The sequence below is a fragment of the Panthera onca genome, chromosome D2 (assembly GCF_046562875.1).
Source record: "Panthera onca isolate mPanOnc1 chromosome D2, mPanOnc1 haplotype 2, whole genome shotgun sequence".
Classification (NCBI taxonomy): domain Eukaryota; kingdom Metazoa; phylum Chordata; class Mammalia; order Carnivora; family Felidae; genus Panthera; species Panthera onca.
This window is the reverse complement of record NC_138349.1, coordinates 54,825,810-54,853,059: the sequence shown is the minus strand read 5'-3', so window position 1 is coordinate 54,853,059 and position 27,250 is coordinate 54,825,810. Positions and strand designations below refer to the sequence as shown.

At 40.0% G+C, this 27,250-nt stretch overlaps 2 protein-coding genes across 10 annotated transcripts in view; one reads left to right on the top strand and one right to left on the bottom strand.

Annotated features, from left to right (window-relative positions):
• ASCC1 (activating signal cointegrator 1 complex subunit 1) overlaps nt 1–15,207 on the bottom strand; it is a 112,306-nt gene extending 97,099 nt beyond the window's left edge. For 5 of the 7 annotated variants that reach the window (XM_078434348.2, XM_078434352.2, XM_078434351.2 and 2 more), the window contains exons 1-4: nt 15,099–15,207; nt 12,996–13,140; nt 11,587–11,686; nt 5,527–5,624 (exon numbers count right to left, since the gene is read on the bottom strand). In XM_078434348.2, the coding sequence (XP_078290474.2) occupies nt 5,527–5,624; nt 11,587–11,686; nt 12,996–13,107 (310 nt within the window). In that variant the 5' untranslated portion in view covers nt 13,108–13,140; nt 15,099–15,207. Of the gene's footprint in view, nt 1–5,526; nt 5,625–11,586; nt 11,687–12,995; nt 13,141–14,895; nt 14,992–15,098 lie in introns of those variants that run through there. The other 2 variants (XM_078434354.2, XM_078434355.2) reach the window with 2 other exon arrangements.
• On the top strand, nt 14,922–26,948 carry ANAPC16 (anaphase promoting complex subunit 16). Of its 3 annotated transcripts, none has more exons than XM_060642481.3 (4): nt 14,922–15,032; nt 19,195–19,363; nt 25,254–25,328; nt 26,116–26,948. In XM_060642481.3, exons 2-4 carry the CDS (start codon nt 19,222–19,224, stop codon nt 26,229–26,231), a joined length of 333 nt encoding a protein of 110 aa, XP_060498464.1. In that variant the 5' UTR covers nt 14,922–15,032; nt 19,195–19,221; the 3' UTR covers nt 26,232–26,948. The 3 variants fall into 3 exon arrangements, with proteins under 3 accessions (XP_060498464.1, XP_078290484.1, XP_078290485.1); XM_078434358.2 differs by lacking the exon at nt 14,922–15,032 and adding an exon at nt 16,141–16,176; XM_078434359.2 differs by lacking the exons at nt 14,922–15,032; nt 19,195–19,363 and adding an exon at nt 19,725–19,946.
• Nucleotides 26,949–27,250: the final 302 nt, after the last annotated feature.

Below are 27,250 nucleotides of genomic sequence, written 5' to 3'. Positions count from 1 at the left end.
GAAATATCCAGGAAAAGAGGTAGATTATGAATGAATGGATTAACAGCATGAGAACCATTTGCCGAAGGAAAAAACTGACAGGAGTAATAGCCAAAAAACATAAGTAGAGATACAGTGTTTTCTAATGACATTATTTATATTATCAGACAGAATACTTGGAGAATCCAAAAGACTCAAATGCTCAGTGAAGGGATCTATCTATCTATCTATGCGTGGTAGATACTCAAATGTTGTGCTACAGAAATGCTGATAAAGGAGGTTCAAAGGCAAACAGAGACAAAATTAAAGGAGAGTAGAAATTACCTCTGCCAGAGACCAAAAATTTGGTGAGAAATTAAAAGGAAAAGGAGAAGGAAAGGAAGCTTAAAACTCGTCTTTATGTTTTATTTCTGTAAACATCTAGTACAAAATGTTAAATCTATTCTTTTTTATTAAGAAGGTGGTTTGGGGGGCACCTGGGTGCCTCAGTCGGTGAAGTGCCCAACTCTTGATATCAGCTCAGGTCATGATCTCGCTATCTCCATCTTGGGCTCAGTGCTAAGCGTGGAGCCTGCTTGAGATTCTCTCTCTCCCACTCCCTCTGCTCCTACTCTGCTCACGCATGGGCTTTCTCAAAATAAATTTAAAAACTTAAAAAAAAAAAAAAAAAGGTGGTTTGGTAGGAAGTAAGACCAGGGTACCTGGGTAGCTCAGTCAGTTAAGTGTCTGACTTCGGCTCAGGTCATGATGTGAGTTCATGAGTTCGAGCCCTGTGTAGGGCTCTCTGGTGTCAGCGCAGAGCCTGCATTGGATCCTCTGTCCCCCACTGTCTCTCTCTGCCCCTCCCCAACTTATCCTCTCTCTCAAAAATAAGTAAACATTAAAAAAAAAAAAAAGACAGACCAATGAGATGCTTTCATTTTTGTAACACAATAAACTGAAAAGGGCACTGAAAGGTGCTCAGAGTGACTTCCCAAAATGCCTCAAAACTGATCAAATAATTGACTAAAGATCAAATATGATGAGGTTAGAAATATTCTACAAACACTAATATCTGAGAAGACCAAAATTCAGCTGGTCTAGTGACTACAACATGGGATACAGAGGAAAAAGAGAATTAAAGGCATTGACGTTAAACTTTTTTTTTTTAAGTTCTTTATTTATTATTTATTTCTGAGAAAGACAGAGGGAATGCGAGCAGAGGAGGGGCAGAAAGAGAGGGAAAATCTCAAGCAGGATCTGGGATGTCAGTGCAGATCTCATGAAACTGAAATTACGACCTGAGCCAAAATCAAGTCAGACACTTAACTGACTGAGCCATTCAGGAACCAGACATTAAACTTTTAAAAACCAATTCTCTAAACAATGACAATATAATTTTATTTTTTTATTTTAGAGAGAGAAGAGAACGCGTTTGAGCGGGGGAAAGGGGCAGTGGGAGAAGGAGAATCTTAAGCAGCCTCTACACTCAGCATGGAGCCCGACACAGGGCTCAATCCCATGACCCTGGGATGACCTGGGCCAAAATCAACATCAAGAGTTGGATGCTCAACCAACTGAGCCACCCAGGTGCCCTGACAGTATCATTTTAAAAGCATTTTCTGAGGAGCACCTGGGTGGCTCAGTCGGTTAAGCGTCCGCCTTTAGCTCAGGTCATGATCTCATGGTTCATGAGTTTGAGACCCACATTGGGCTCTGTGCTGATAGCTCAGAGCTGGGAGCCTGCTTCAGATTCTGTGTCTCCCTCTCTCTCTGCCCTCCCCGGCTCATGCTCAGTCTCTGTCTCTCCCAAAAATAAACACTTTTTTTTTTTAATATAATGTAAATCATTTGAAAGAGAGAGAGAGAGAGAGAGAGACAGAGCATGAGTAGGGAATGGGCAGAGAAATGAAGACAGAATCCAAAACAGGCTCCAGGCTCCGAGCTGTCAGTACAGAGCCCAATGCGGGGCTCGAACTCACAAGAAGCAAGATCATGACCTGAGCCGAAGTCGATGCTAAACCAACTGAGCCACCCAGGTGTCCCAAAAATAAACATTAAAAAAAAAAAAAAAGAATAGAAGCATCTTCTGATATCCTGAGACTTCAAAACAGCCTAGACGACCAGATCCTTGCCAAGAGGACAAATTAAAACCTACTAGATCATTCCCTTCTTTAGCCTCTCTAGTTTTAGGAGAGGCAAAAGAAAATGAATAAACGAAAGCAAATACCACACCAGTGCAACCTGTCTTAGTCTCACATTACGACTCAATTTACTCTAACCAATAAATTTGATTTTTCTGTATACTATACTTCCCTACAAGACCAATAACCAGTTTATCCTCGTTTTCCAATTAAATTAGTTCCACTAAATTCTTACTTTTAACGATTAGACACACGGGTTTCCACACTGAAATATTTGTGCTTTCTAAGTCAAAATGGAATCTTTACAACCTGCCTACCCTTTTCTGGATAAGTTTTGGAATGACTCCAGCATATTAAAATGCCTAAGAACTCCACATTTATACCATGTTATAATTTTTACTGCAATAAAAGTTGTTATAGCTACTATACAGATAGAAAAAATGAGGAATATATTCAACTGTTAACAGTGATTATGTCTGAGGTTCATATTACAAGACATTTCCTTTTATACTTTTTTTAAAACATTTCCCTTTATACATATATATAATTTCTATAAGCTTTTGTTCTTTTGAAAGCCTGTATTAATCTACAATCAGGAAAAAAAAAAACAGATAAAGAAATAACCTTGGGGCGCCTGAGTGGCTCAGTTGGTTAAGCATCTGACTTTAGCTCAGGTCATGATCTCACAGTTGGTGGGTTTGAGCCCTGCATCAGGCTCTGTGCTGACAGCTCAGAGCCCAGAGACTGCTTTGAATTCTGTGTCTCCTTCTCTCTCTGCCCTTCCCCCAGTCATCCTGCTCACTCTCTCTCTCTCTCTCTTAAAAATAAACATTAAAAAAAAATTTTTTAAAGAAATAACCTTTACTGCAATTATAAAATTACTTCAGTATTTGCAGCTTGAACTTTAATACTTAAGGAAAGACCTGGATTTTTCCATCTATAATTCTAACGAGCTGAATATTTATTTTAATGAAAGTTCTTCAAAAATGTCATTAGAGTTCCTATGTTAACACCTGCTGATGTTACCAAAGGACTGAGAAAAACTCTAGCATTCTGCTGTCCGATACAGGAGCCCACATGCACCCAGTTAAATTAAAAGTTAAATGAATTAGAATTAAATGAAGTTAAAAATTCAGTTCCTCAGTCATACCAGCCACATCTCAAGCACTCAAAGTCACACATGCTAGTGGCTCCCATACTGGACAATGCAGGTATAGAACATTCCCATCATTGCAGAAAGTCCTTCTGGACAGCACAGCTCTACAGTCAACTGCATCTTATCTGTCATAATGATTATGCTTACAAAATGAGAAGAAGACTAGTAATTTTTTTCTCCTAAGACTTAATAAAACCCATGGGTATTTGTAAAAGATGCATTATTGGTGGCTGCTATGCTTATTGGACTTTGAAAAAGTCCTATCATTTTGGAATGAGTTTTGTAAAATGTTGTCCCTACAGTGAGTGCCCTTCACTCAAAGCCATTTTACCACACAAGCCTGTGCCCTTGGTTCACACTGATGCTTAGTGCAGACACTTTCTTTTTTTTTTTTTTTTTCCCTTCCCCTCCCCCATGGGTTTCTGTTACGTTTCTCAGGATCCACATAAGAGTGAAACCACATGGTATCTGTCTTTCTCTGAATGGCTTATTTCACTTAGCATCACACTCTCCAGTTCCATCCACGTTGCTACAAAAGGCCATATTTCATTCTTTCTCATTGCCACGTAGTAGTCCATTGTGTATATAAACCACAATGTCTTTATCCATTCATCAGTTGATGGACATTTAGGCTCTTTCCATAATTTGGCTATTGTTGAGAGTGCTGCTATAAACATTGGGGTACAAGTGCCCCTATGCATCAGTACTCCTGTATCCCTTGGATAAATTCCTAGCAGTGCTATTGCTGGGTCATAGGGTAGGTCTATTTTTAATTTTCTGAGGAACCTCCACACTGCTTTCCAGAGCGGCTGCACCAATTTGCATTCCCACCAACAGTGCAAGAGGGTTCCCGTTTCTCCACATCCTCTCCAGCATCTATAGTCTCCTGATTTCTTCATTTTGGCCACTCTGACTGGCGTGAGGTGGTATCTGAGTGTGGTTTTGATTTGTATTTCCCTGATAAGGAGCGACGTTGAACATCTTTTCATGTGCCTGTTGGCCATCCGGATGTCTTCTTTAGAGAAGTGTCTATTCATGTTTTCTGCCCATTTCTTCACTGGGTTATTTGTTTTTCGGGTGTGGAGTTTGATGAGCTCTTTATAGATTTTGGATACTGGCCCTTTGTCCGATATGTCATTTGCAAATATCTTTTCCCATTCCGTTGGCTGCCTTTTAGTTTTGTTGGTTGTTTCCTTTGCTGTGCAGAAGCTTTTTATCTTCATAAGGTCCCAGTAATTCACTTTTGCTTTTAATTCCCTTGCCTTTGGGGATGTGCCGAGTAAGAGATTGCTACGGCTGAGGTCAGAGAGGTCTTTTCCTGCTTTCTCCTCTAAGGTTTTGATGGTTTCCTGTCTCACATTCAGGTCCTTTATCCATTTTGAGTTTATTTTTGTGAATGGTGTGAGAAAGTGGTCTAGTTTCAACCTTCCGCATGTTGCTGTCCAATTCTCCCAGCACCATTTGTTAAAGAGACTGTCTTTTTTCCATTGGATGTTCTTTCCTGCTTTGTCAAAGATTAGTTGGCCATACATTTGTGGGTCTAGTTCTGGGGTTTCTATTCTATTCCATTGGTCTATGTGTCTGTTTTTATGCCAATACCATGCTGTCTTGATGATGACAGCTTTGTAGTAGAGGCTAAAGTCTGGGATTGTGATGCCTCCTTAGTGCAGACACTTTCTGACTTGATTTATACTCAACTATTTTTCCTCACTTGAGCAGTTACTTGAATCAGGTTGTTATTTTAATCATTGCTTTTATAATATCCTTCCCAGTCTACAAAGCAAGGTAAAAACAAGACAACACCTTTGAAAAGGGCTGAACTTGATTTCAGATTTGCTGACCTCACTGGTTTTCCTCGAATTCTAACTTTAAACAATTCACAAACTCCATTTCAAGCTAGGAAAGCATAGAAGAATTCTCCTATTACACAACAAAATCTGGAAGCTTTATAACATCAGTGCATGGTAAAGTATAAAGTGAAGGCCCAGGTACTCAATCAAGATAAAGGTGTATAACTACATCTTCCCTCATCGGGAGACTGATACTGATTATTTATAAAAAGCCCAATTAATGTATCATAAAAAGGCCAAAGAACCCCATAAAGAATACAGTCACTATTCAATTCTGCCCATGGACACACACACACACACACACACACACACACACACACACACAAAGAATATAGTCACTAAACACCTCTGTTGGGTTCACAGTATTCCATACACATGCAAAAGTGATTGCAAATATCACACATATACCAAGTCTCACCAATTTCTCCTTCTTGTCCAGGCTTAGGAATGCTAATAGAAGTTTTGGTTTCCACTTCTAGTTTCTTCCTAGTGTCCCCTCTCTTTCCAACTATATGCCTATAATATAGAGAAAATTTAATTAATGGAAGGATAGTAAGTCAAATGCATCAGAATAAAAAATTACATATTTAAATCATATGTAGCCAGAGATACTCCCTTATAGAAAAGTGCATCAGTAAAGGCTCAATATTTGTAGAGGAAATTACAAGTCATATAGCTTAATATAATGTGCTGCAATACACCAATTGGCAAAATAATGCCCTAGAGTCAGTTCAACATATAAACAAAATAACCACACCCAACACCTATTTGCTCTTCAAAGTTAGATTCAAAATCTGGGTCTGCAATTCAGTAAAAAGAAAGCTGGCATAGTCTCAAAAGGCACTCCCAGCAACCAGTGGGTCTACAGTTTAGGGAAAACGTCCTTTCGAGAGCAAATTAACTATATTATGAGTTCATCCTGCAAGAATCATCCTTAATAAAATAAGGGTTGGGGCACAGGGGTGTCTCAGTAAGTTAAGCGTCCGATTCTGGATTTCAGCTCAGGTTATGATCTCATACTTCATGAGATCAAGCCCCACATTGGGCTGTGCACTGACAGCACAGAACCTGCTTAGAATTCTTCCTCTCCCTCTCTCTCTACCCCTTACCTGCTCATGCATGCATGTGCGCGTGCTCGCGCTTGCGCTCTCTCTCTCTCTCAAAATAAATATTAAGTAATAATAAAATGAAATAAAGGTAAAGAGCTTGGCAAAGAGAAGGGTCCACCATTCAGGACAGATTATTCAGAACAGCTTCAAAAGCAAAAAGAATAAATATGTAACCCTCAGGCTGAATTCAGCAATACACGTTTTGTTCAGGAGATTTCACCTAAAAATGGGGACATTTAACCTAAACATATAGATTTCCAGGTTCTTTAGAAAAATTAGAAGATCTGACAACTCATGGCAATAGACTGGAGCTTACTCTGGTCCCTAAAAATGGAACATGAGCTTATCACAATCCCCATCACTCCCTACTCTGTTTCATCTACTCCAATTCCACCATCTATTGACTCGCTTACATTACTTGCCTGGGCCTCCTAGAATAAATAGTTCTGACAATCCAAGGTTATCTTCGGGAACCCAGAGTAATTAGATGTGTTAAAGTAAAGAGACTACTGGATCCCTGGAGAAAAGTTTCAGAGTCTATAAAGCACTGAAGATGCAAAGACAGGACCATAAAGAGAAAAAAACTTCCCATCATCAACAATATTTCACCTTCTATGACTTCAGTTACAGTACCCAACCACATGAGTGACTAGGTCTAAGACTGTGCATTTGTTTTTAAATGGAATAACCAGCCCAATTATCTCCCTTAAGATGCACTGTAGTAAGCTGGTTTAAAAAACAAATGTTTAGAAGAGGATTGAAACACAATTCTCCAGTGGTTTGTCTGTGTTGGGCTAGAGAGTCTATTCCACCAACTCTGTCAGGCTTTAGTCTTTCCATGCCTTATCAATAAGGGGTACTTACCTTTTTTTTTTAATGACAGAGAGAGAGAGAGCACGTGTGTGGGAGCAGGGGAGAGGGACAGAGGGGAAGAGAGGGAGGGGAAGAGAGAGAGAGAGAGAGAGAGAGAGAGAGAGAGAGAGAATCTTAAGCAGGCTCCATGCTCAGTGCAGAGCTCAACCTGGGGCTCAACCTCACAACCCCAGGATGATGACCTGAGCCAAAATCAAGAGTCAGATACTCGGGGCGCCTGGGTGGCTCGGTTGGTTAAGCATCCGACTTCGGCTCAGGTCATGATCTCACGGTCCGTGAGTTCGAGCCCCGCGTCGGGCTCTGTGCTGACCGCTCAGAGCCTGGAGCCTGTTTCAGATTCTGTGTCTCCCTTTCTCTCTGCCCCTCCCCTGTTCATGCTCTGTCTCTCTCTGTCTCAAAAATAAATAAACGTTAAAAAAATGAAAAAAAAAAAAAAATAAGTTCCCTCATGATCCACATGTAACATGTATATAAAAAAAAAAAAAAAAAAAAAAGAGTCAGATACTCAACAGACTGAGCCACCCAGGATCCCCAATAAGGGTACTTTCAACCAGGCTACTGCTGTTAGCATGTGGCTAGTAGAGAAGCCTATTAACGAGTAGCTGGCTTAGGGCACCTGGCTGGCTCAGTGGGTGGAGCATGCAACTCTTAATCTCAGGGTTATGAACTTGAGCCTCATGTTGGGTGTAGACATTATTTAAAAATAAAATCTTCAACGGGATGCCTGGGTGGCTCAGTCGGTTGAGCGTCCAGCTTTGGCTCAGGTCATGATCTCGTGGTTTGTGAGTTCGAGCCCCGTGTCGGGCTCTGTGCTGACCGCTCAGAGCCTGGAGCCTGTTTCGGATTCTCTGTCTCCCTCTCTCTCTGCTCCTCCCCCACTTGTGCTCTGTCTCTCTCTCTCTCTCTCTCTCAGAAATAAATATTTAAAAAATAATAAAATAAATAAAACTTAGGGTTAACAGACACACGAAAAGATGCTCAACATCACTCATCATCAGGCAAATACAAATCAAAACCACGATGAGCTATCTCACCTCACACCTGTCAGAATGGCTAAAATTAAAAACACAAGAAACAACAGGTGTTAGCAAGGATGTGGAGAAAGGGGAACTGTCCTGCACTGTTGGTGGGAATGCAAACTGGTGCAGCCACTCTGCAGAACAGTATGGAGGTTCCTCAAAAAACTAAAAATAGAACTACCCTATAATCCAGCAACTACACTATTAGGTATTTACTGAAAGGATACAAAAACACATTCAAAGGGGTACATGCACCTCATTATCAACAATAGCCAAATTATGGAGAAAGCCCAAATGTCCACTGACTGATGAATAAAGAAGATGTGGTATGTATACACACACACACACACACACACACACACAATGGAATAGTACTCAGCCATCATAAAGAATGAAATGTTGCCATTTGCAATGATGTGCATGGAACTAGAATGCATTATGCTAAGTTAAATAAGTCAGTCAGAGAAAGACAAATACCATATGATTTCACTCATATGTGGAATTTAAGAAACAAAACAGATGAACACATGGGAAGGAGGGAGGAAGAGAAGAGAGAGAAATAAACCATAAGAGACTCCCAATGATAGAGAACTGAGGGTTGATGGAGGGAAGTGGGTGGGAGATGGGCTAGATGGATGCTGGGAGCACTGGGTATTGTATAAAGTTATGAATCACTGAATTCTACTCCTGAAACCAATATTACACTGTATGTTAACTAAAATTTAAATTTAAAAAGTAAAAATAAATAAAAATTAAAAATAAAAATATTTTTAAAAAACACAAAAAGTAGCTGGCTCAAAGTATTATTAATAGCCTAGGCATTTTAGAGAGGAAGTAGTTGAGGTTAAAGAAGTTTTAGACTCAAATCCTGGGCAAGTCATCTAACCACTCTAAGCCTACTTCCTCACTTAGAAAAATGGAATGAATAATACCTAAGTACAACAAAGTTGGTGTAAGGCTTAAACGTGATCATATATAAAAGGGCTTCCCAGGGGCGCCTGGGTGGCTCAGTCAGTTAAGCGTCCGACTTCGGCTCAGGTCATGATCTCGTGGTCCGTGAGTTCGAGCCCCGCGTCGGGCTCTGTGCGGACAGCACAGAGCCTGGAGCCTGTTTCAGATTCTGTGTCTCCCTCTCTCTCTGACCCTCCCCCATCTTTCCCTGTCTCAAAAATAAAATAAAAACGTTAAAAAAATAAATAAATAAAAATAAAAGGGCTTCCCAGTGACTGGTACATAGCTCGGTATATTCCATGCTATCCCCAAATGGCATCCTTCCAATTAAGACTACTGCCAGGTTCAAAAGAGGTTTACATGAGGAATCTAAAACATTCACTACAATAAAAGATACACGGTGAAGGGGCGCCTGGGTGGCTCAGTCGGTTAAGCGTCCGACTTCGGCTCAGGTCATGATCTAGCGGTTTGTGAGTTCGAGCCCCATGATCTCGTGGTTTGTGAGTTCGAGCCCCGCGTCGGGCTCCGTGCTGACAGCTCAGAGCCTGGAGCCTGCTTCGGATTCTGTGTCTCCGTCTCTCTCTCTCTCTGCCCCTCCTCTGCTCATGCTCTGTCACTTTCTGCCTCAAAAATAAAACATTAAAAAAATTAAAAAAAAAAAAAGATACACAGTGAAAAGGTGACTCCTTAAGGTAGAAAATCCAACCAGATCAAGTGGTTCTCAATCTTGGCTACACCCTGGAATCACCTGGGGGGCTTCAAAAACCAATGATGCCTGAATCCAGCTCCCAGAGACTCTGTTTAATTGGTCTGCGGTACACCCAAGTATAGAGAGTTTTAAAAGCTCTCCAGGTGATTCTAATGTGTACCTGACACAGAGAACTAAAGAATTACATCTAGTCCATGGACAGGTGTTACTACTATTAAGATATCATTATAAATTAATTTCGTCAAGAAATTTATTTTGATCCAAATAAGCCTAAAGAGATTATTAATAAGAAAAAAAATCTTCCTAATAAATACTGTCTATTAATTACAATTGAGCAGAACTAATAACTAATCTAACATGCAAGTCACCTAGAACATAATGAGTACTTAGAATATATAGAATTCAAAAGATCAAGTTGGAATCAGACATCTAAGGAATTTTTACACACCTAAGTGGTGGCAAATACACACACATTAAGGAAAACAGTTACATTGATTTCACCAGGAAACTGAACATGACTTTCTAAAATCTTGTTTCTTAGAAGAAAATGTCACTGGAACCTTAAAGGAAAATGAGCTGTCAGGTTTAGCATTTGGTTTCCCATTTGGCCACATGCCAAGAGAAGAATTTCATCCTTAACAGGTGTTTCAGAATATTCTCAAGATTGGCGAAAATGAAATGATTTGCCTCTGGGAGCTTAAAGGGAATAGGATTCCCTATTTGTAGATCTCCTCCACAGAGGAGCTTGAACAGACCTAATTCACCTAGTACAACACAGAATAACAATTTACACACTTCCTAAACCAGCCTATATCCAGAGGTGTAAGTCCAAAAGAAGCCAGTTAACCACTTAAGCTAACCATGTTACTGTGGAGACAGAATGTGGGCAATCATGTTAAGTAAGCACAGAGTGAAGTGATCACAAAGTTTCTGAGCAAATTCATAAAGATGACCCTGAAGAAAGCATCAGTCTTTGACAAACACCGGAGATTAATCGAACAGACACAGTCCTGCCTTCCAGAAGTCTCCCATCTTGTGGAGAAGACATCATATAATATGCAAATAAATATACATAACTGAAAAGTGCTACAAAAGAAAAGTAGAGGGTGTTACAAAAACATATGGTAGAGTAATCAGTGTGGTTGGTGGGGATGAAGATGTCAAAGCAAGGTTCCCTAGAAAGAAGAATTTAACAATATAACTAGGTAAGGAAGAGAGAGTATAAGGCAAAGGGAACAGCATATGCCAAGGCTCTAAGGCAGGAACGAGCACTGCACACTTCAGGAACTGAAGAAAACTAGCTAGGCTTAAGTGCAAAACCAGAAAAAGAGTGGTGAGTTGTGACTGAAAATGCAGGGCTGGCAACTCACGTTCAAGAGTTTGGCCATCACTCCAATGGAAGAGAATTCCATCTTCAATGGAAAATGTTGGCAGATATAAGCAGAGGTAATAAAGTAATCACATTTGCCTTTTAGAAAGACGCCTCTACCCTCAATGTGAAGAACTGACTGGGAGGAGAACAATAATTATGTGCCTAGTAAGTAGGTTGAAGTAATTCACAGAAGATGCGGCAGGGTGGCAGTAAAGAGACAAGTGGTCGATTCAAAAGACAAATTTAAGAGACAAAACGTAACAGGACTTGGTGATACATTTGGAATGATGAAACTGATCCATTATCAGTCCTTAGAATTCTAGGACATAAAACACTAAACTGTTTTGTCATTAGTAATCAAGCACTGCAGAAAAGTGTAGAAAAGAGTCATCTTCCTGCTGAATTTCCTGTCAGTATGTCCCGTGAAGCTGGGGGCCTCACTCACTTGTAGAGCAGGCTGGGGGCCTTCACGGTACACCGGAAACCTTGCTGGGTCTGCACCACCTCGTAGGCATCACAGGGCTCTTCTGCACACTCCACGAAGCCTGCAGAGAAACCATCACACCTCACTCACAGCTGCTGCTCTGCGGAGAAGTCTTCTCCCCACCTGCCAACCACTCTCAAGGTTTAAAAAAATACACATGTACAAACACTTTACATTGCAGAACACTGCTCTGACAGATTCCTCCTGATCTGCTCTTGGAAGAAAAATAAAAAACATGTGACTATGTTAAACCTTCCAGTCTCAGAACCCTGTTAAAGTAGTATATACGTACCACTATTTAACTGTTTTCTCCCAGAAAGATAAGACACGATAAAACTTTTTTACTATTTTTTATGGAGATGTAATTCACATAACATAAAGTATCCTCTTACAATGTGCAAGTAAGCAGTTTTTAGTATGAGAACAAAATTACTTCAGTGAATGAGATAGCAGTGATAGCAGGAGAACTTACACCATTAGGCCAGCCAAAGAGAAAGGAGGGTCAAATAAAGGAGATCAAGTCCCCAAGGCTAAAGGAAAACAATGGGAAAACCAAAGGGAAGACTAACCCCCAAGGCTTAGGGACTGATGAAAAAGTTTATAAACCGAAAGGAAAAGGAAGCAGAGAACATGAAAGGCCCTATTCATGCATTAAACCCAAGCCCAATTTAATTGACTTAGAAGTATTCATAATCAGGGCGCCTGGGTGCCTCAGCTGGTTAAGCATCCAAGTCTTGATCTCGGCTCAGGTCACGATCTCACGGTTTGTGAGTTCGAGCCTTGAATTGGGCCCCGGCACTGAGGGATTCTCTCTCTCCCTTTCTCTCAAAAGAAGTAAACTTAAAAATCTATATATTCATAATCCATCTCAACTGTTTATTTTACTTCTTAAAATCATCCCTACGTAATAATAAAGTTACATTAGTCACATATTTGGAAATGTCTATATGATTACAAAAAGAAAAATCACAACATAACAGTAGTAACAGCTAACATTTTGGGGCACTGGATAAAATGCATATTTCATTTATTTCAACAATTTATATATACTACTTCACAACTTTACAGATAAAGGAAATTAATTTTGTCACAGAATATTAATGGCTGCTGTTAAGAGTTTATTAAAATTACCCCTTATTACATTTTTGTCTCTGCACAGAGATGAAACATGATTTACAGACTGCAACTGAGAATGGCTCATCAAATTGAAACTAATCAGTCCCCTCAGACATCCACACAAATGGAGCTAGGTAGAGGCCAAACATCTCAAATTTCAGTGCTCACAAAGAACACTTTGAAACAGAACAAAACACTGCTTCCACAATTCAGAGACCACTGTACTAATCTGACCCAAGAGCAACTAGGATTACCTTGATAGAAGTCTTCATCTTCTTCTTCATGTTGATAAGTCTGTTCTTGGATGGGATTTTTTCTGTAAATCCGTCCACCAAGTCTTACAAGCTGTGGGCGCAGAACTTCCATGATACTTTCTCCCAATAGTACTCCAGTGAAATCCTGAAAAATAAATGATCATTTTACCTTGTTTTAATCAGAAATAAAAACCCTCTATTATATGGACCATTATGCAATTGGACATCTGTTCAAAGTACACACTAAGCAAAAGCAGCCCTATTCCCATTAGATTTCCCCTATCTGCGAGCTGTTTTAAGTCAGTTGCTACATCTTCCGTAACAGTATTCCATTCCTGGATCACTCTAGACAGTAATTTGTTTTTGTGTTTAAAGATTTTACTTTTAAGTAATCTCTACACCCAACATGGGCTTCAAATTCACAACCCTGAGATCAAGAGTTGCATGCTCCACAGACTGAGCCAGCCAGGTGCCCAGGTGCCCCTAAACAGTAATTTGTAAACTATTTCAGCACTCCAAGAAAAGGTGATTAAATGGTACTCAGCCCAGAGGCCCCTGGGTGGCTCGATCGTTGGGCAGCAACTCTTGATTTCAGCTCAGGTCATGATCTCAGAGTTCACAGGTTCGAGCCCCTTGTCAGGCTCCACACTATCAGGAGCCTGCTTGGGATTCTCTCTCTCTCTGTCTCTCTCTCTCCCTGTCTCTCTCTGCCCCTCCTCCACACACGTGCAACCAAAAAAAATATTCAGCCCTCTATATACAGGTCATCCATGACTTTGTGAGAATAGTATTTATTACTATTATTTATTGGTTTAACCTAAAGAGAGTAAGAAACAATTTTCTGTTTAACCATTTACTGTCTCACCCTGTTTATCCAACATGATAATTAAGAGGATTAGGAATGTTTAGCACACTTATCTTTCAGGAGGTAAAAATAACCTCTAAGTACTTTCAGAGATGCTAGAAACATATACCTCAAAATTAGATCCAGTTGCCCATCAAAACAGTTAAACTATGACTTAACCAACATGGTTCTTCAAACCAACACATTGCTATCCATTTTACAGGCCACTACCCAAAAACTGTGCATCACTCACTGAGAAGCCAAGCTTCTTCTAGTCACCACTTAATGAATCAAGAATTAAAGCAAAGGTTCCTTACGGGCTAGCTGTGGTTAAGTTCAACGAATGTTCCTACATGTTACATAGTCTTGAAGCCCAAAATTTGAGAGATCCTCCAAAACCCGACCCGTCCTTATTAAATACACTAAAGCTCAATCCAACCCTCAGCAAGTAAATTACTTTAATTGGTAATTTGCTTCCGGAATGAAGGAGAGATTTCGCATGGCAAGAAATAACAGCATAGAAGGTAAGCAGACTTGAAGACAGGCATAATTAGCAACAGTTTAAGGACATTACACCGTAGTGCCCTATTCCCCCAGGACCTCACAAAATAAAAAAGGCCCTTCACAAAGGTAGTTTAATGTTTAGGTCGGGCCCTCAGACCATGAGCTCTGGAGTAAGAGCGTAGTGTCTCAAAGGCAGCAAACTTCGTCTGCCTTTCCCGTTCAGCACTGGGGTACTGCTCTGAAAGAAGGGGGGGGGGGGGGGACGGGGTGGATAAGCAATTTAATCCTGCCTCGTGGTAGCCTGGAGAGAGGAGAGCAGAAGGCCTGAAATGTCCTGAAATGTCGTGGGGGAAGCTAACGCCCCGAATCATAAAGCGAGAAAAAAAAAAAAAAAGCGAGTACACCAAAACGACTGAAGAGAAAGGAACTCCAGGACTCCAAGCAAAACCACGGTAAGGGTGAAGGGGGGGGGGGGGGGCGGGGGACGAAGGACCCGGAAGTTCTCTCTCCCTGAGCGCGTTCACCACTTCCCTCCGCCCTGGCCACGCCCACCAGCGCAAGCGCGCGCACGCCGGCGCCGGTTCCTTCCGCGCGGGCGCGCGCACGCCGCCGTCCTTGTCGTTGTAAACGCTGCCGCTCCGGCTGGCCCTGGGGGCGGGGCTGTAGGGGAAAGTGCCAAATCCTCTGAGGTAAGTGGCCGAGGGCTCAAGGACCCCGGGAGCTTGGTGGAAGGGAGTTGATCCCTGGGATCCTACCTGCAGGGACTAGTAAAACGGAGAAGATAGGAGGAGAAACTGGAGCCTGCTGCAGAGGGAGTGTAAGGAAATTTCCTCAGGCCGCGCCGCACTGGGTGCGCATGCGGGCCGACGGGCGGCGCCTGCGCAATGGGGCGGCGCCGGTGGCGTCGCCCCCTTGGGACCGCACGGGGAAGGAGGAGGAAGCGTGCCTGGGAGTTAGTGGGGAAACTGCCAGCGTCCTGACCCCTCCCCTTTCTAGCCCCTGTCTCTCCACCCGACCTAGTTTTAGCGGCAGCATCCGTTTGGGTGGTAGTCCTGCCGTTTTAAATGGAGCCCGGTGGAACGATTTGTTGATGATGGAATTTAGTGATTGCTTGTAATAATTTGCCATTGTACCAGTGTCCTTTCAGCGTCTTTCATAAGGAGACTCCTTCTAAAAGAAGAATTCTTTTAAGAAAACCGACGTAGATCTGATAGAAAGTAAAGTTTATGAATACGAGGTCATCCCTGTCGTAGATAAATGTTTGATCATCCTATCACTGGACACAGCCATGCTGTGTCCCCCAAAATAACATTGCTCTGCTATGGGGATCTCTACTGCCAATAGACTCAGCTTCCCTTATAAGGTTAAGCCCCACATTAGATTACTTATCATGAATATTTATTCATTAAACCGAATTTTAGCGAGTACCTACCTTGGGCCTGGCAGCCTAGTGTGTGCTAGAGTTGTATTAATACTGTAGATCTGCAGAATGAAGAAGAAGAAAAAAAAACAGTAATGGACCAGCTCTCATGACACCCCACTTTTCTTTCCCATGCATATAATCTTTGCTGAGCCACTAGCCCTGTGTTCTATCATCGTTCGTTATTCATTCAGGAAAGTTGAGATCCGGGTTCTGTTGCTAGGCCTTGCAGGTGGAAAGACAACTCGTTCCCCCTTTCCTAGATCACAGAATTCTTTCTAAACTCATGAACCGTAAAATGAAAGTGTTAAGTGGGTTAATGGAGGGCATTTTCCCTCTTGCTGAGCAGACCCTTTCCCCTCTAGGAGCTTGCTGACTCTGTCAAATGGAGAGAATTAAAACTTTTCTCATGAGTAAGTGTGTTGGGACATACTGTGAATGCAAAACTGGGATCTGCATTAGGGGAAAAAAAGATTCAGGAGTAAATATCCATTACTAATTTTGGAAAGCTAGTAGTAAGTGTTTACTATGCCTGTAACTATTCTAAATGCTTTAGTTATATTAACCTTTGTGACACCTTTCTGAGGAAGGTACCATGATTCCGATTTCAGAGATGAGGTAACTGAGGAACAGAGAGGTTAAACGATTTGTCCAGAGTTATAACAGCAAGTTAAATAGCAAAACCAGGACGTGAACCTAGGCCGAGAGGCTTCAGAGTCTGTACTCTTAGTGTTTTCATATGGCACATGATATGCCCACAAAGCCATTGCTTGAAAAGTGTCACAGCATAGAAGCTAACATTTCTATAGCTTGGTTTTGTTTGGTCATCCATAAAATGAAGGAATTAGATTAGATGACCTTTAAGGAATCTTGTGGTTCCTGTGAAATGTTTAATTCATTTAGCAAACATTTATTTAAATCAGCAGCTACTTAATATAAGCCAAGCATTATGTTGGGTTCTGATGATCAGAATGCGTGCCTTCATAAAGCAGTTACAAAGCAGGGTTTATTGTTAGTTCCATTTAAATTCCTCTCTTACCATCTGCTGATAGCATGCAAAATTCAACCTGTATCTTTAAAGTTAGAAATTACTTAGGTGTATTATTCTAACTCAGCAGAAAACTGCTTACCTGTGTAAAGGTACTTTGTGCTAATTGTGCACTCCAGTTTTCAACCTTAACTGTTTTGTGTATTGAATGATAGTAGTTCTGAGGTTGAAAGAAAATGGGATGAAAGGGAATTCCTTTGATTATACTCAGTTTAGAAGTCACACTGTGTCTAGCCTTTGAAGCTGTCCTCACTCTGGCAGTCCCTAGGGAGCTCTGCTGAGCCACTGATTTCAAAATATAAAGCATCCCTTGCATTTGCAACTGAATAGAGCATTTATCAAGGTGTAGAAAAAAGATTTGGGGTTTTAAGTCTTAGGTGAGATATATAAACACTTCACAGTAGGTTCTGCTCTGAACTGATGGGAAATAAGACTGAGTACCTCTCCAAAAGATGGCTAAATTATCTGTATACTTTATTTGAATTCCAACAAGAATCCACTTAGAAATTTAGACCAGGTCCATTACTGCTTAAGTTCTGTTTAAAAGAGCATTTAAGAACCTGTCAAGCTATATTTTAAGCTAGTGTCACCCAAAGATTGGATATGTATCCAACTTGAAATGTTGGTTTTCTGACTATGATTCAGAAAGTTACAGAGCTGAGAGAAAAAAGAAAAGGTGATCTAATAGCAAAATTGACGATGTCCTTAATCAATTTGTATTTTTAAATAGGCCGACATTCTAATTATAGCAGTTGCCTTACTGTTCCCATGTCTCCCTTGAGTTTTAATCAGTGTTACTTATGGACATATAATGAAATCAAAAACTAAACTCTGCTTCCCTGACAGCCTTAAATCATCATCACAAAATTAAGGAAACAGAACAGCCGGCATTTCAGAAATGCACACGATATCATTTTTCTTGCTAGGACACTGGATTATGTATATATATATATATATATATATATATATATATATATGGGATTTATGTCTGCATAGTATTCTCTCATTTTTTCTATTTTTTCAAAAATAAGTTCTGACTTTTGTAACAAATGTTTTTTGCAACTAGCAAAAGAAGAAAATATCAGCTAAAATTCTTGGCCATTAAAGACAGAAATTCATTTTTAAAATCCTTTTAAAGTCATTTTTTCTGTTTTTTTAAATTGAGCTAAAATTCTCATAACATAACATTGACCATTAGCCATTTTAAAGTATACAATTCAGTGTAAAGTCATTTTTTAGTCTAAATACTAGAGCTGTATTATCCAATACAGTAATCACTAGCCACATGTGACTATTTAAATTTCAATTAATATTAAATACAATTTTAAAATACAGTTTTTCAGGGGTGCCTGGCTGGTTTGGTTGGTGGAGCATATGACTCTTGATTGCAGTTGTGAGTTCAAGCCCCACCTTTGGTATAGAGATTACCTTAAAAAAATTTTTTTTTTTAATTAAAATACAGTTCTTCAGTCACACTAGTTTAATAGCCACAGAAGGTCAATGGCTATCATATTGGACAGCACAGAAATAGAATGTTAGAACATTTCCTTCATGGCGGGAAATTCTAGCACAATGCTAGCCATTCTTTTTAGAAAATGTACATTTTTTAGAATCTTAATGTGTAATATAAGCTTCTATAGCAAAAGTAGTATTTTGGTTTTGAACTTCTGTAAGGAATCATGTGTTCAGTACAGATTTTCTCATTTACATTTGGGCTTTCTGATTTTTTAATATGACATGGGGTTAAACACAGCTGCTGTATTCATAATAAACCATGAATTCAGCGATCCATTTCATGAGCTACTTTGTTCTGGTTTGGGGATGCCACCAAGTGACCAATTTGGGTATTACATTTGGATGAAAAAGTTTTTAAAACATTTTTAATGAAAGGACAAATATGTATTTCCTAACCAATTCCCTTTCCTTGAGAACAGAACACAGTGTTATTCTGGAATTTTATTTGGAAAATTTTATAAGTGAATTTTTTGGTATGGCTTGGTCAGGACGTAGCCAAGACAAACTGTCCTATGAGGCATGTTGTTTTATCCTCATATAATTTATTTCCTCAGTCAAATTGCTACCTTGGCCCTGCCGTATCACCCTTTCATAACCCATAAATCACCCACAGTCGATCCCAAGCGATATAAACAGTTTGCTAACGGTAGGAAGTAGTGTTTTAAGTAGAAAAGCAGAATAAACATATTTTCACTTAAAATCCTGAGATTTTGGCCTGAGGCATTAGTAAAAGATTGCGGAAGTAGAAAGGATAGAAAAAAAGGGGAGCTTATACTAAACTGTATGCTGGCTTTTATGGCAGCTAGAATGAAACATTGTCAGTCTCACTTCCATAAACTTGCCAATCACTGTTTTTCTTTCTCTGTAGTGAAGTGAGAATTCTGCTAGAGAGGAAATGGCTGCCTCTTCATCATCCTCCTCAGCTGGTGGGGTCAGTGGAAGTTCTGTCACGGGATCTGGTTTCAGTGTCTCAGACCTTGCCCCACCACGGAAAGCCCTTTTCACCTACCCCAAAGGAGCTGGAGAGATGTTAGAAGGTGATCTCATGCTGCTTTTTGCTGAATAATTGGATTCTGACCTGCAATGAATATTAATTGTAAAGAAGCTATTAAGTGGATTAGAGACAAGTGTGCCCTGATTTCAGCTTCACATTTCATCTCTTGTCCCCATTTCAAAATGTTATGTTCAAAACACAAATCTTTCTCCACTGTCAAAATTTTGGAGCTGAAAAAGACTTTGGAAATCAAGGAAGTCACCTAGACTTATTTAGACCCAGAAAAGTTAAAGTGATTTGACCACGTTAAAGACAAAGTCAGCACTAGAACCAGGAATTCTCTTGACCTCCTGCTCCAGTTTGCTTTATCCTGGCACCAGTCTGCCTCCCTATGATGAGTAGGTTTGATGTGTTTTTTTCTAACCTACAGATAGATTAACCTCATCAAATAGGTTCTAAGAGGAAAACTAATATACTACTCTTATATGTGAAGATGACTCTCCTGGCCCATTGCAGGACAGTGCTGTGTGGTTTTACTAGCACTGGAGCTGGATTTGCGTCAAATCATCCACCATCTCACTCAGCACACATTTGCAAACTGGCTGGCCAAGATCAGAGCACAAGCTGTAAGCATGAAACCGCATTGATACCCGAAATTCATTGGATGCATGTCACTTTAGGAGCTAGACCAATAAATTCTTAATAGGGAGCATAAAAAATCACCTGAAGAGCTTATTTAAAATGCACATTTCTGGCCCGCCTTAGAGATTCTGAATTAGTCTAGGGTGCAGCACAGGAGTCTGTCTTGTGACTGACATTCGAGGGATTCTTACAAAAGAATGGTCTGTAACTATAAACTATTCATCATACTTTGAAAAAAGTCAGCAAAGAACCTATTAAGGATTCAAAATCTACTTGTTTGTAGCACTTTTGTGCTTAGTTACATATTGATCTTTTTTGCTTTAAATTGCAAATCTTGGTAAGTATATTTTAAAAATCTGGAGATCTCTGAGAAAGGTACAAACTATAGGCGTCAGCTTTTGGGGGTGAACTTTATTCATTTATGTCGGGTAAAAAGAATTTTGGGTTAAGCCCAAACAGAAGAATCATTTGTGACGAAGAAGCATGGGAAGCCTGGGACCATAAGGCTCTCTAGAAGTGGTTGAAATCACGATTAGTGAAGTAGACAATTGGGTAATGTAGTTGGTGATCCATCTGTGATGTACGTACTTCTGTCTTTGCCTTTTCATCTTCAGTTGTGTTAATCGAATATTCGAGTTGGCATCACTGAGTCTGGACATAGTGAACAATTGGGGCCTTGTTTACCATATGTGGCACTAAAAATACATTATGACTTCAACTGTATGCGCCAGACAACTGGTATTAAGGAAGTTGCCCACAAAAATCAAAAATTGGAGGCACTGAAATTGCTTAATGAGTTTTATAGCCGCAGAAGAGGAATCAATGTTTAACAATGGACTCTAAGATTAAAGTCATTTAAATTCTAGCTACAAGAGGAATTTGATACAGGAGGTACCTCCTTAGTCTCAAAGCTATAAGGGTTCTGTGTCAGTGTATAACAGATTACTTGGAAACATTAAAGAAGAAAGGCTACTGAGATTAGTCTGAATGCTGATGTTCTAACAAGTTTTAGTTCTCTCCATTTTTATTCCATCCCAGTGTGCTTCATGGAGGAAATGTGTTGGCTTTCTGTTGTAGGATGAATTTATATTAGGTTTAAATTCAAAGTGCACAGTTTTGATTCCCTTTCTTAGGTTTAAAGTTTTAGCTATATTTTAAAGCTACTTACACTTAAGGACAAACTATGAAAATTTCAAGATGGTCATTCCTGAACTATCCTGGTCAAATCAAGAATGTTGAATTGAAAAAGAGTACTCCTAAAAAGAATTTTCTTAAATGAAACCTAATAAGGATGTTGGATTTCGAAGCATCTTCTACTATGTTTATGGGTGATACTATTATGCAGCTAATCTAACGCACATTAACGGACCAGTTTTCTTACACCAGTTTAATTGAATATGAAAATAGAGTAAGAAAAGTTGCCTTTTCAGAGAAGGAAGAAAGGCAATCAGGAGCCAAGATTGGGTACTGTTTATAACAGGTTCAACTTGATTTTGCATCCTCCTCATAAGTCTAAGGATAATAAACCAAAGTAATATACTTAACATTATGAATTAACTTTCTCACGCATGCACTCGGTAACAGACACCTCAAATAATGTATACATGGTCCCCAACTTACTGATATTTTGACTTAGGATTTTTTTACTTTACTATGATGCAAAAGCCATATGCATTTAATAGAAAGCATACTTTGAATATTGAATTTTGATCTATTCCTGGGCTAGCGATATTTGGTATAGCACTCTCTCAGGATGCTGGGCAGGAGCCACAGTTCTCAGCCACACAATCACCAGGGTAAACAATCGATGATACCATTCTGTACCCAAACAATCATTTCTGGTTTTCACTTTCAGTACAGTATTCAATAATTTACATGAGATATTCAACACTTTATTATTATAAAATAGGCTTTGTGTTAGATGATTTTGCCCAACTGTAGGCTAATGCAAGTGTTCCAAGCACTTTTAAGGTAGGCTATGCTAAGTTATGATGTTTGATAGGTTAGGTGTATTAAATGCATCTTCCAGGGTACCTGGCTGGATCAGTCCATGGAGCATGCGACTCTTGGTCTCAGGGTTGTGAGTCTGAGCCCCACACTGGGTGTAGAGATCACTTAGAAAAATAAAATCTTGGGGCGCCTGCGTGGCTCAGCCGGTTGAAGTGCCATCTTCGGCTCATGTCATGATCTCACAGTTTATGAGTTTGAGCCCCGCTTTGGGCTTGCTGCTGTCAGCACACAGCTGACTTCGGATCCTCTGTCTCCCTCTCTCTGCCCCTACCCCACTCTAGCTCTCTCTCTCTCAAAATAAATAATGAAGTTGAAAATAAAAATCTTTTTAAAAAATGCATTTTCAACCTGATATTCTTAGCTTAGGATGGGTTTATCAGGATGTAACCCCATCATAAACTGAAGAAGATCTTTACAGCAGTTTTCAGCATTCTTCCTGCCCTTGGCTAAGATTGTCCTCACCCAGTTTAGTGAGCAAATTAGAGAATGCCTTCCAACCCAGAAGTAGCTGAATTTTAGTGACATTGTAGGCTACTGAAGTATAAATTATCTGGCATAGTCTAATTTCCTACTGTGAGGTAATATTCTTTTAAATGAATTTGATAGCATTTTATTTATTGGAGTTGGCATGGCATTTATTTCTTAGATTTGGCAATTTACTGAACTTTTCACTACTTATAACCTTTGCTTGTCCCTTAAGAGGAAAGCTGATGTATTGCTGTTTGGCGTGTTACAAAGGGTTTGATTACAATTTCTAAATAGAAGATGGATTGCCCCAGGCTGACTCCTCTCTAGAGAAATTCCAGGCTTTAGATTGGTACAGATACCACATCTAATAGGATGTGGCTAAGCAGTGGACTTTGTGGTTAATACAGAGCTGCAAGTCAACAAAAGTGTGTTCCATAGGCATAAAGTGGTAAAGTGATACGCAAGTGCCTTTTTGAAAGATTAGCTTACATCTTTTTGCTTTGAAGTTCATTGCCAAGGGAAATATGCAAATGTTATAACTTAAGCATTTTATCCTAATAGCACCTGTGATTAAATGTAAGTGCGAGGTAGCACTTCCAAGAGTTTCCAAATACATCTTGGCCTGATCCTTATAGCCCATAATCCCCACTGCCTTTCGTGAAGTGAGATCCTAAAGTTTAGGATCAAACTACCTGAGAAGTGGGCTCTAATTCTCTATGCTCTGCTTTTTCTAAAATAAAACTTGAGTTATAATTTGACTCTTTAAGCAAGGGTATGAATAGGATAATGAACACTGGCATATTTACATAATAAACTGGACAGTATAATATTTAGGTAATTGAAAATAAAAAATTTTTTTGCTCAGTTTAGATTATCTGCTCACAAATGATTTCCATTCAGCCAGAGGAATGGGGTGGGAGGAAGGGATAGGATATTATACACCATATAGTTCAATATGTAGAAAAGAGGTTGAATTTAACGAATGTAGCTTTCTTCCTAAAGTGTATAGCACTTTATGAAATAATATTTTGAAATATAACATTATGCATATATTAATACATAATCTGAAAATAATTACATTTTCTTTTTTTTTTTTTTGCATCAATTTTGAATATAATATTGGACAGAAGCCCTCTTGGTTGTACATCCAAGCATTTGGATACAATATCTATGGTTTTATTGTTCACCATTTTAATCTTTTTTTTTTTTTTTCTCTTTTTTTAAGTGAGCTCTAGCCCCAATGTGGTGCTTGAACTCAGGACCCCGAGATCACTTGCGCTACCAACAGAGCCAGCCAGGAACCCCTCACCCTGTTAATCTTAAAAATAAAACTGTCACATTATTTTACCAGCAAAAAAATGGATTTATTCAGGAATAGCAGGGAATTGTAACTGGGGACAAGCAAGCTATGGCAAAACCATAAGCAAGTCCAGAGAACATAACAGAGGCAAGGGGGGAGCTGGGAGAGACTATTATAAACAAAAAGTCTATTGGCACAAAGTAGGCATTTGGGAAGTGTAGTGGCTTTCCATTGGCTGAGTTATGACAGTTTCTCATTGGCTAGGCTGTTGCCTGGCAAGGAGAAAAACCTTTCTTCATCCTGCTGGGGTGGCAAAATAATAGGCTTCTTTCTTCCTGCTGGGAAAGCAAGATTTGCCTCTACCTGTTGGAGTCTGCAATTGACCCTGAGTGTTAGGGCATGAGAGCTCCCCGTCCTGGCCTTCTGCCTCCATTTGAAATGAGGTTTCCTTTTATTTCTACAATCATGACTTCTGAAATCAGGTCAGCCTTGTGTGAAACTCAGCATGAAGCCAGAATGTGTTAGTCCTATCTCCTTGTCACTTAATAGCTGGGTGACACGCCAGCCCGCCAGCCCGTGACTGATGGGTGAGTGCTTGACACCTAGTAGTGCTGACGTGAACTACCACCTAAAAAAAGACAGCTGTGTCCTCTCCCTCCGTTTGTTTTAGGATTTTTGCAATACGACACCTTCCCCAAATGGTTTCTGCTACCCTTCTAAAAGTCACATTTGCTTATATGAGTTCCGTGTCTTTGCGGAGTATATTTTGCTGTATCAGCCCTTGCCTGACAAAGAATAACATGAACTAGCTTATGTGTTTCATAATCATCTTCCAAGTGCTGTTGCGACTGAGTTAGCTACCTTCTTGTTGCCAGTTCTTGGCACCAGTACGATGCTAGGTTCTGAAATTGCACCATACTCTTATCACCATCCAAATTGCAGTGTTTTGGTTCAGTTGGAAAATCAAGGTTACAATTTGCGTTTACAGAATAAAATTTCCCAGCAGTGCTTTGTGATGGTCATAGTGATGTAACTTGATATATTAAAAATCAACAACAGCTATTTTGCCCTCAGTTTTACTTTTCAGAATGAAAATGATCTAGAGTTTTGGTGTACCTTTGTATTTGGATAGCACAGGAGCCATGTGGCCAAATGGGTCAGATGTCAGTGTTTGCCTGACATGCAGAATAAGAGAACATTAAGAAACTCTCAGGTTAGGAGGGGAGAAATGTTGACCAGGACATCACACTGAGGTTTCTTATTTTTGTTTTTCTAAATATTATTTTTAAACTTTGAAACAAGTGGAGGGACTGTTTTAATATTCTAGATATAGAAGAAGTAGCTTTTATAGCTAAGGACTGTTAGTTCTAAATGAAACAGAAGCCCTCTTTGTAAACACTGAAAACTGTACCCTGAATGTGAAAGCAGGGAAAAGAATGGCCACGCTTGCTTGGTTTATCAGAAGCCATAAAACCCTTAGAGCAGATTAAAACTTTTCCTCTTCTGTTTGTAGATGGCTCTGAGAGATTCCTCTGCGAATCCGTTTTCAGTTATCAAGTGGCATCTACGCTTAAGCAGGTGAAACATGGTAAGCACATGAGTGTTGTATACTTAACTATGAGAACAAATTATGGGGCAGCGGGGATGGGAGAGGAGGATCAGAAAGGTCAGTGTGCTTTGTGACAAAAACTCCTGAAACTCTACAAGGCTCTTTAAGTGAACTTTCTAAATGGCCTGCAGACAAAAACATTCCGTGATCTCTTAGTATATGTGCTGCCGAAGCGAGGACAACCTTCTGCGGTCTTAAGCCAGACGTCATGTCCACATTGAGGCTCAGAAGCTGAAGTCAGAAGTGTTAGTTTTCTAGAGGAGACTCTGCTTCCTACCATTCGTGTGTTGCTTTCCCTTCTCCTTCCTAAAACCTTTTAATGTTCTCCACTGTTTACCATCATCATCCTCACCTTCAAGTATTTATGTGATACCTTATTGTCTGTCTGGACTCTGAGAAGCCCGGACTCTAAGACCCTGATAGCACCTTTTCTGCGGCCTTCATTTATGTATCAGGGAACTGTGTTCTCCCACCAGATCGTTTCTCTCTATTGAAGGCATAATGTAGGAGGGAAAGCTGCAATTGCCTGGAGCTCAAGGATTTTAGTACCAAATCGCTATGGCATGGAGGGTACATACTCCTTGTTTTTTGTCATTGTTGTTTTAGATTAAGTCTTCTGACCAACAAAGAATAAGACCTCAATTCTTGACTAGTGAGGAAAAAAATCCTTCTGGAAATTATTTTTAAACCAATCATCATGTTGGTGGGTGGTGACTGTCTGATGGGAGATATGTTGTATTATATATTGCCTCCTTGACCCTTACAGATCAGCAAGTTGCTCGGATGGAAAAATTAGCTGGTTTGGTAGAAGAGCTGGAGGCAGATGAGTGGCGGTTTAAACCCATCGAGCAGCTGCTGGGGTTCACACCCTCTTCAGGTTGACCTTGCCCGGAAGGCCGCCTCTGGTGCACAGCAAGTGCAGGGCCAGCGAGGGACTTTTCTCGCAGCTTACACAGCCATCCAGAGATTCACAGCTCCATCGCTGAATTGTTAATTCGCATCCATGCTTGGTTTCTCTGTATCTATCCACAAGCAACAAATACTTAAATGTGTGATCTTGCAGGGAAAATTTTTGTTTATTTGTTTAAAAAAAGTATTGAGAATCAGAGTAAGACAATCGGCGTCAGAGAACCTGAAGGTTTGGGTTTAAGAGATATTTATAAAACTTTACAAGCCAGGTAGGACACATGCCGGAATTGGCCAACTGAATGACATCTCTGCTGTCATTCATGCAGTGCCTGGAATCCTCACTGGTCAAATCCAAGATCAGGATCTGGAGTTACACAACACAGCGTTTCTGACCTAAAACAGTTCTTCTTGCAGATGAATGTGATTTCAACTCAGGACCTGTTCAAATGAGGAATTTTGAAATTTCGGGTTTTTTTCTATTTTTAGACATCTAATTCTATAGATTCTAACTTTTTCTAACCTCTTCTAGACATGCCAAATGCTGGCAAAAAGAATTACTTTTTGAATGTTGAAGCACTTGTAAAAATAAATCTGTGAGCAAAATCCTTTTAAACACAGAAATCCTGAGTTCATCTTGTTGGTGGGCTCAAGCAATTCTGTAGCAAATAAATCCTTTGAAAGAGTTCCAAATTGGTTTTCTTTGTCCTTTCAAAGTCTCAGGGATTTGGGATACCAGGAAGAGGTCAAATTACTTTTTAGAAGAAGGGAGTCTAAAAACATTTCTCCTAAGCAAATGATAGATTTCCTTTATCCCAGGGATATTTGTCTTTACAAAACCATATGAACTTAGTAGGTTGGGGTGGTTTTTTTTGTATTTTTTTTTTTTTTTTTTTTTAGAGAGCAAAAGTGTGCACACAAGCTGGGGAGAGGAGCAGAGGGAGAGAGAGAGAGAACATCTTAAGCAGGCTCCTCCGTCAGCACAGAGCCCAACT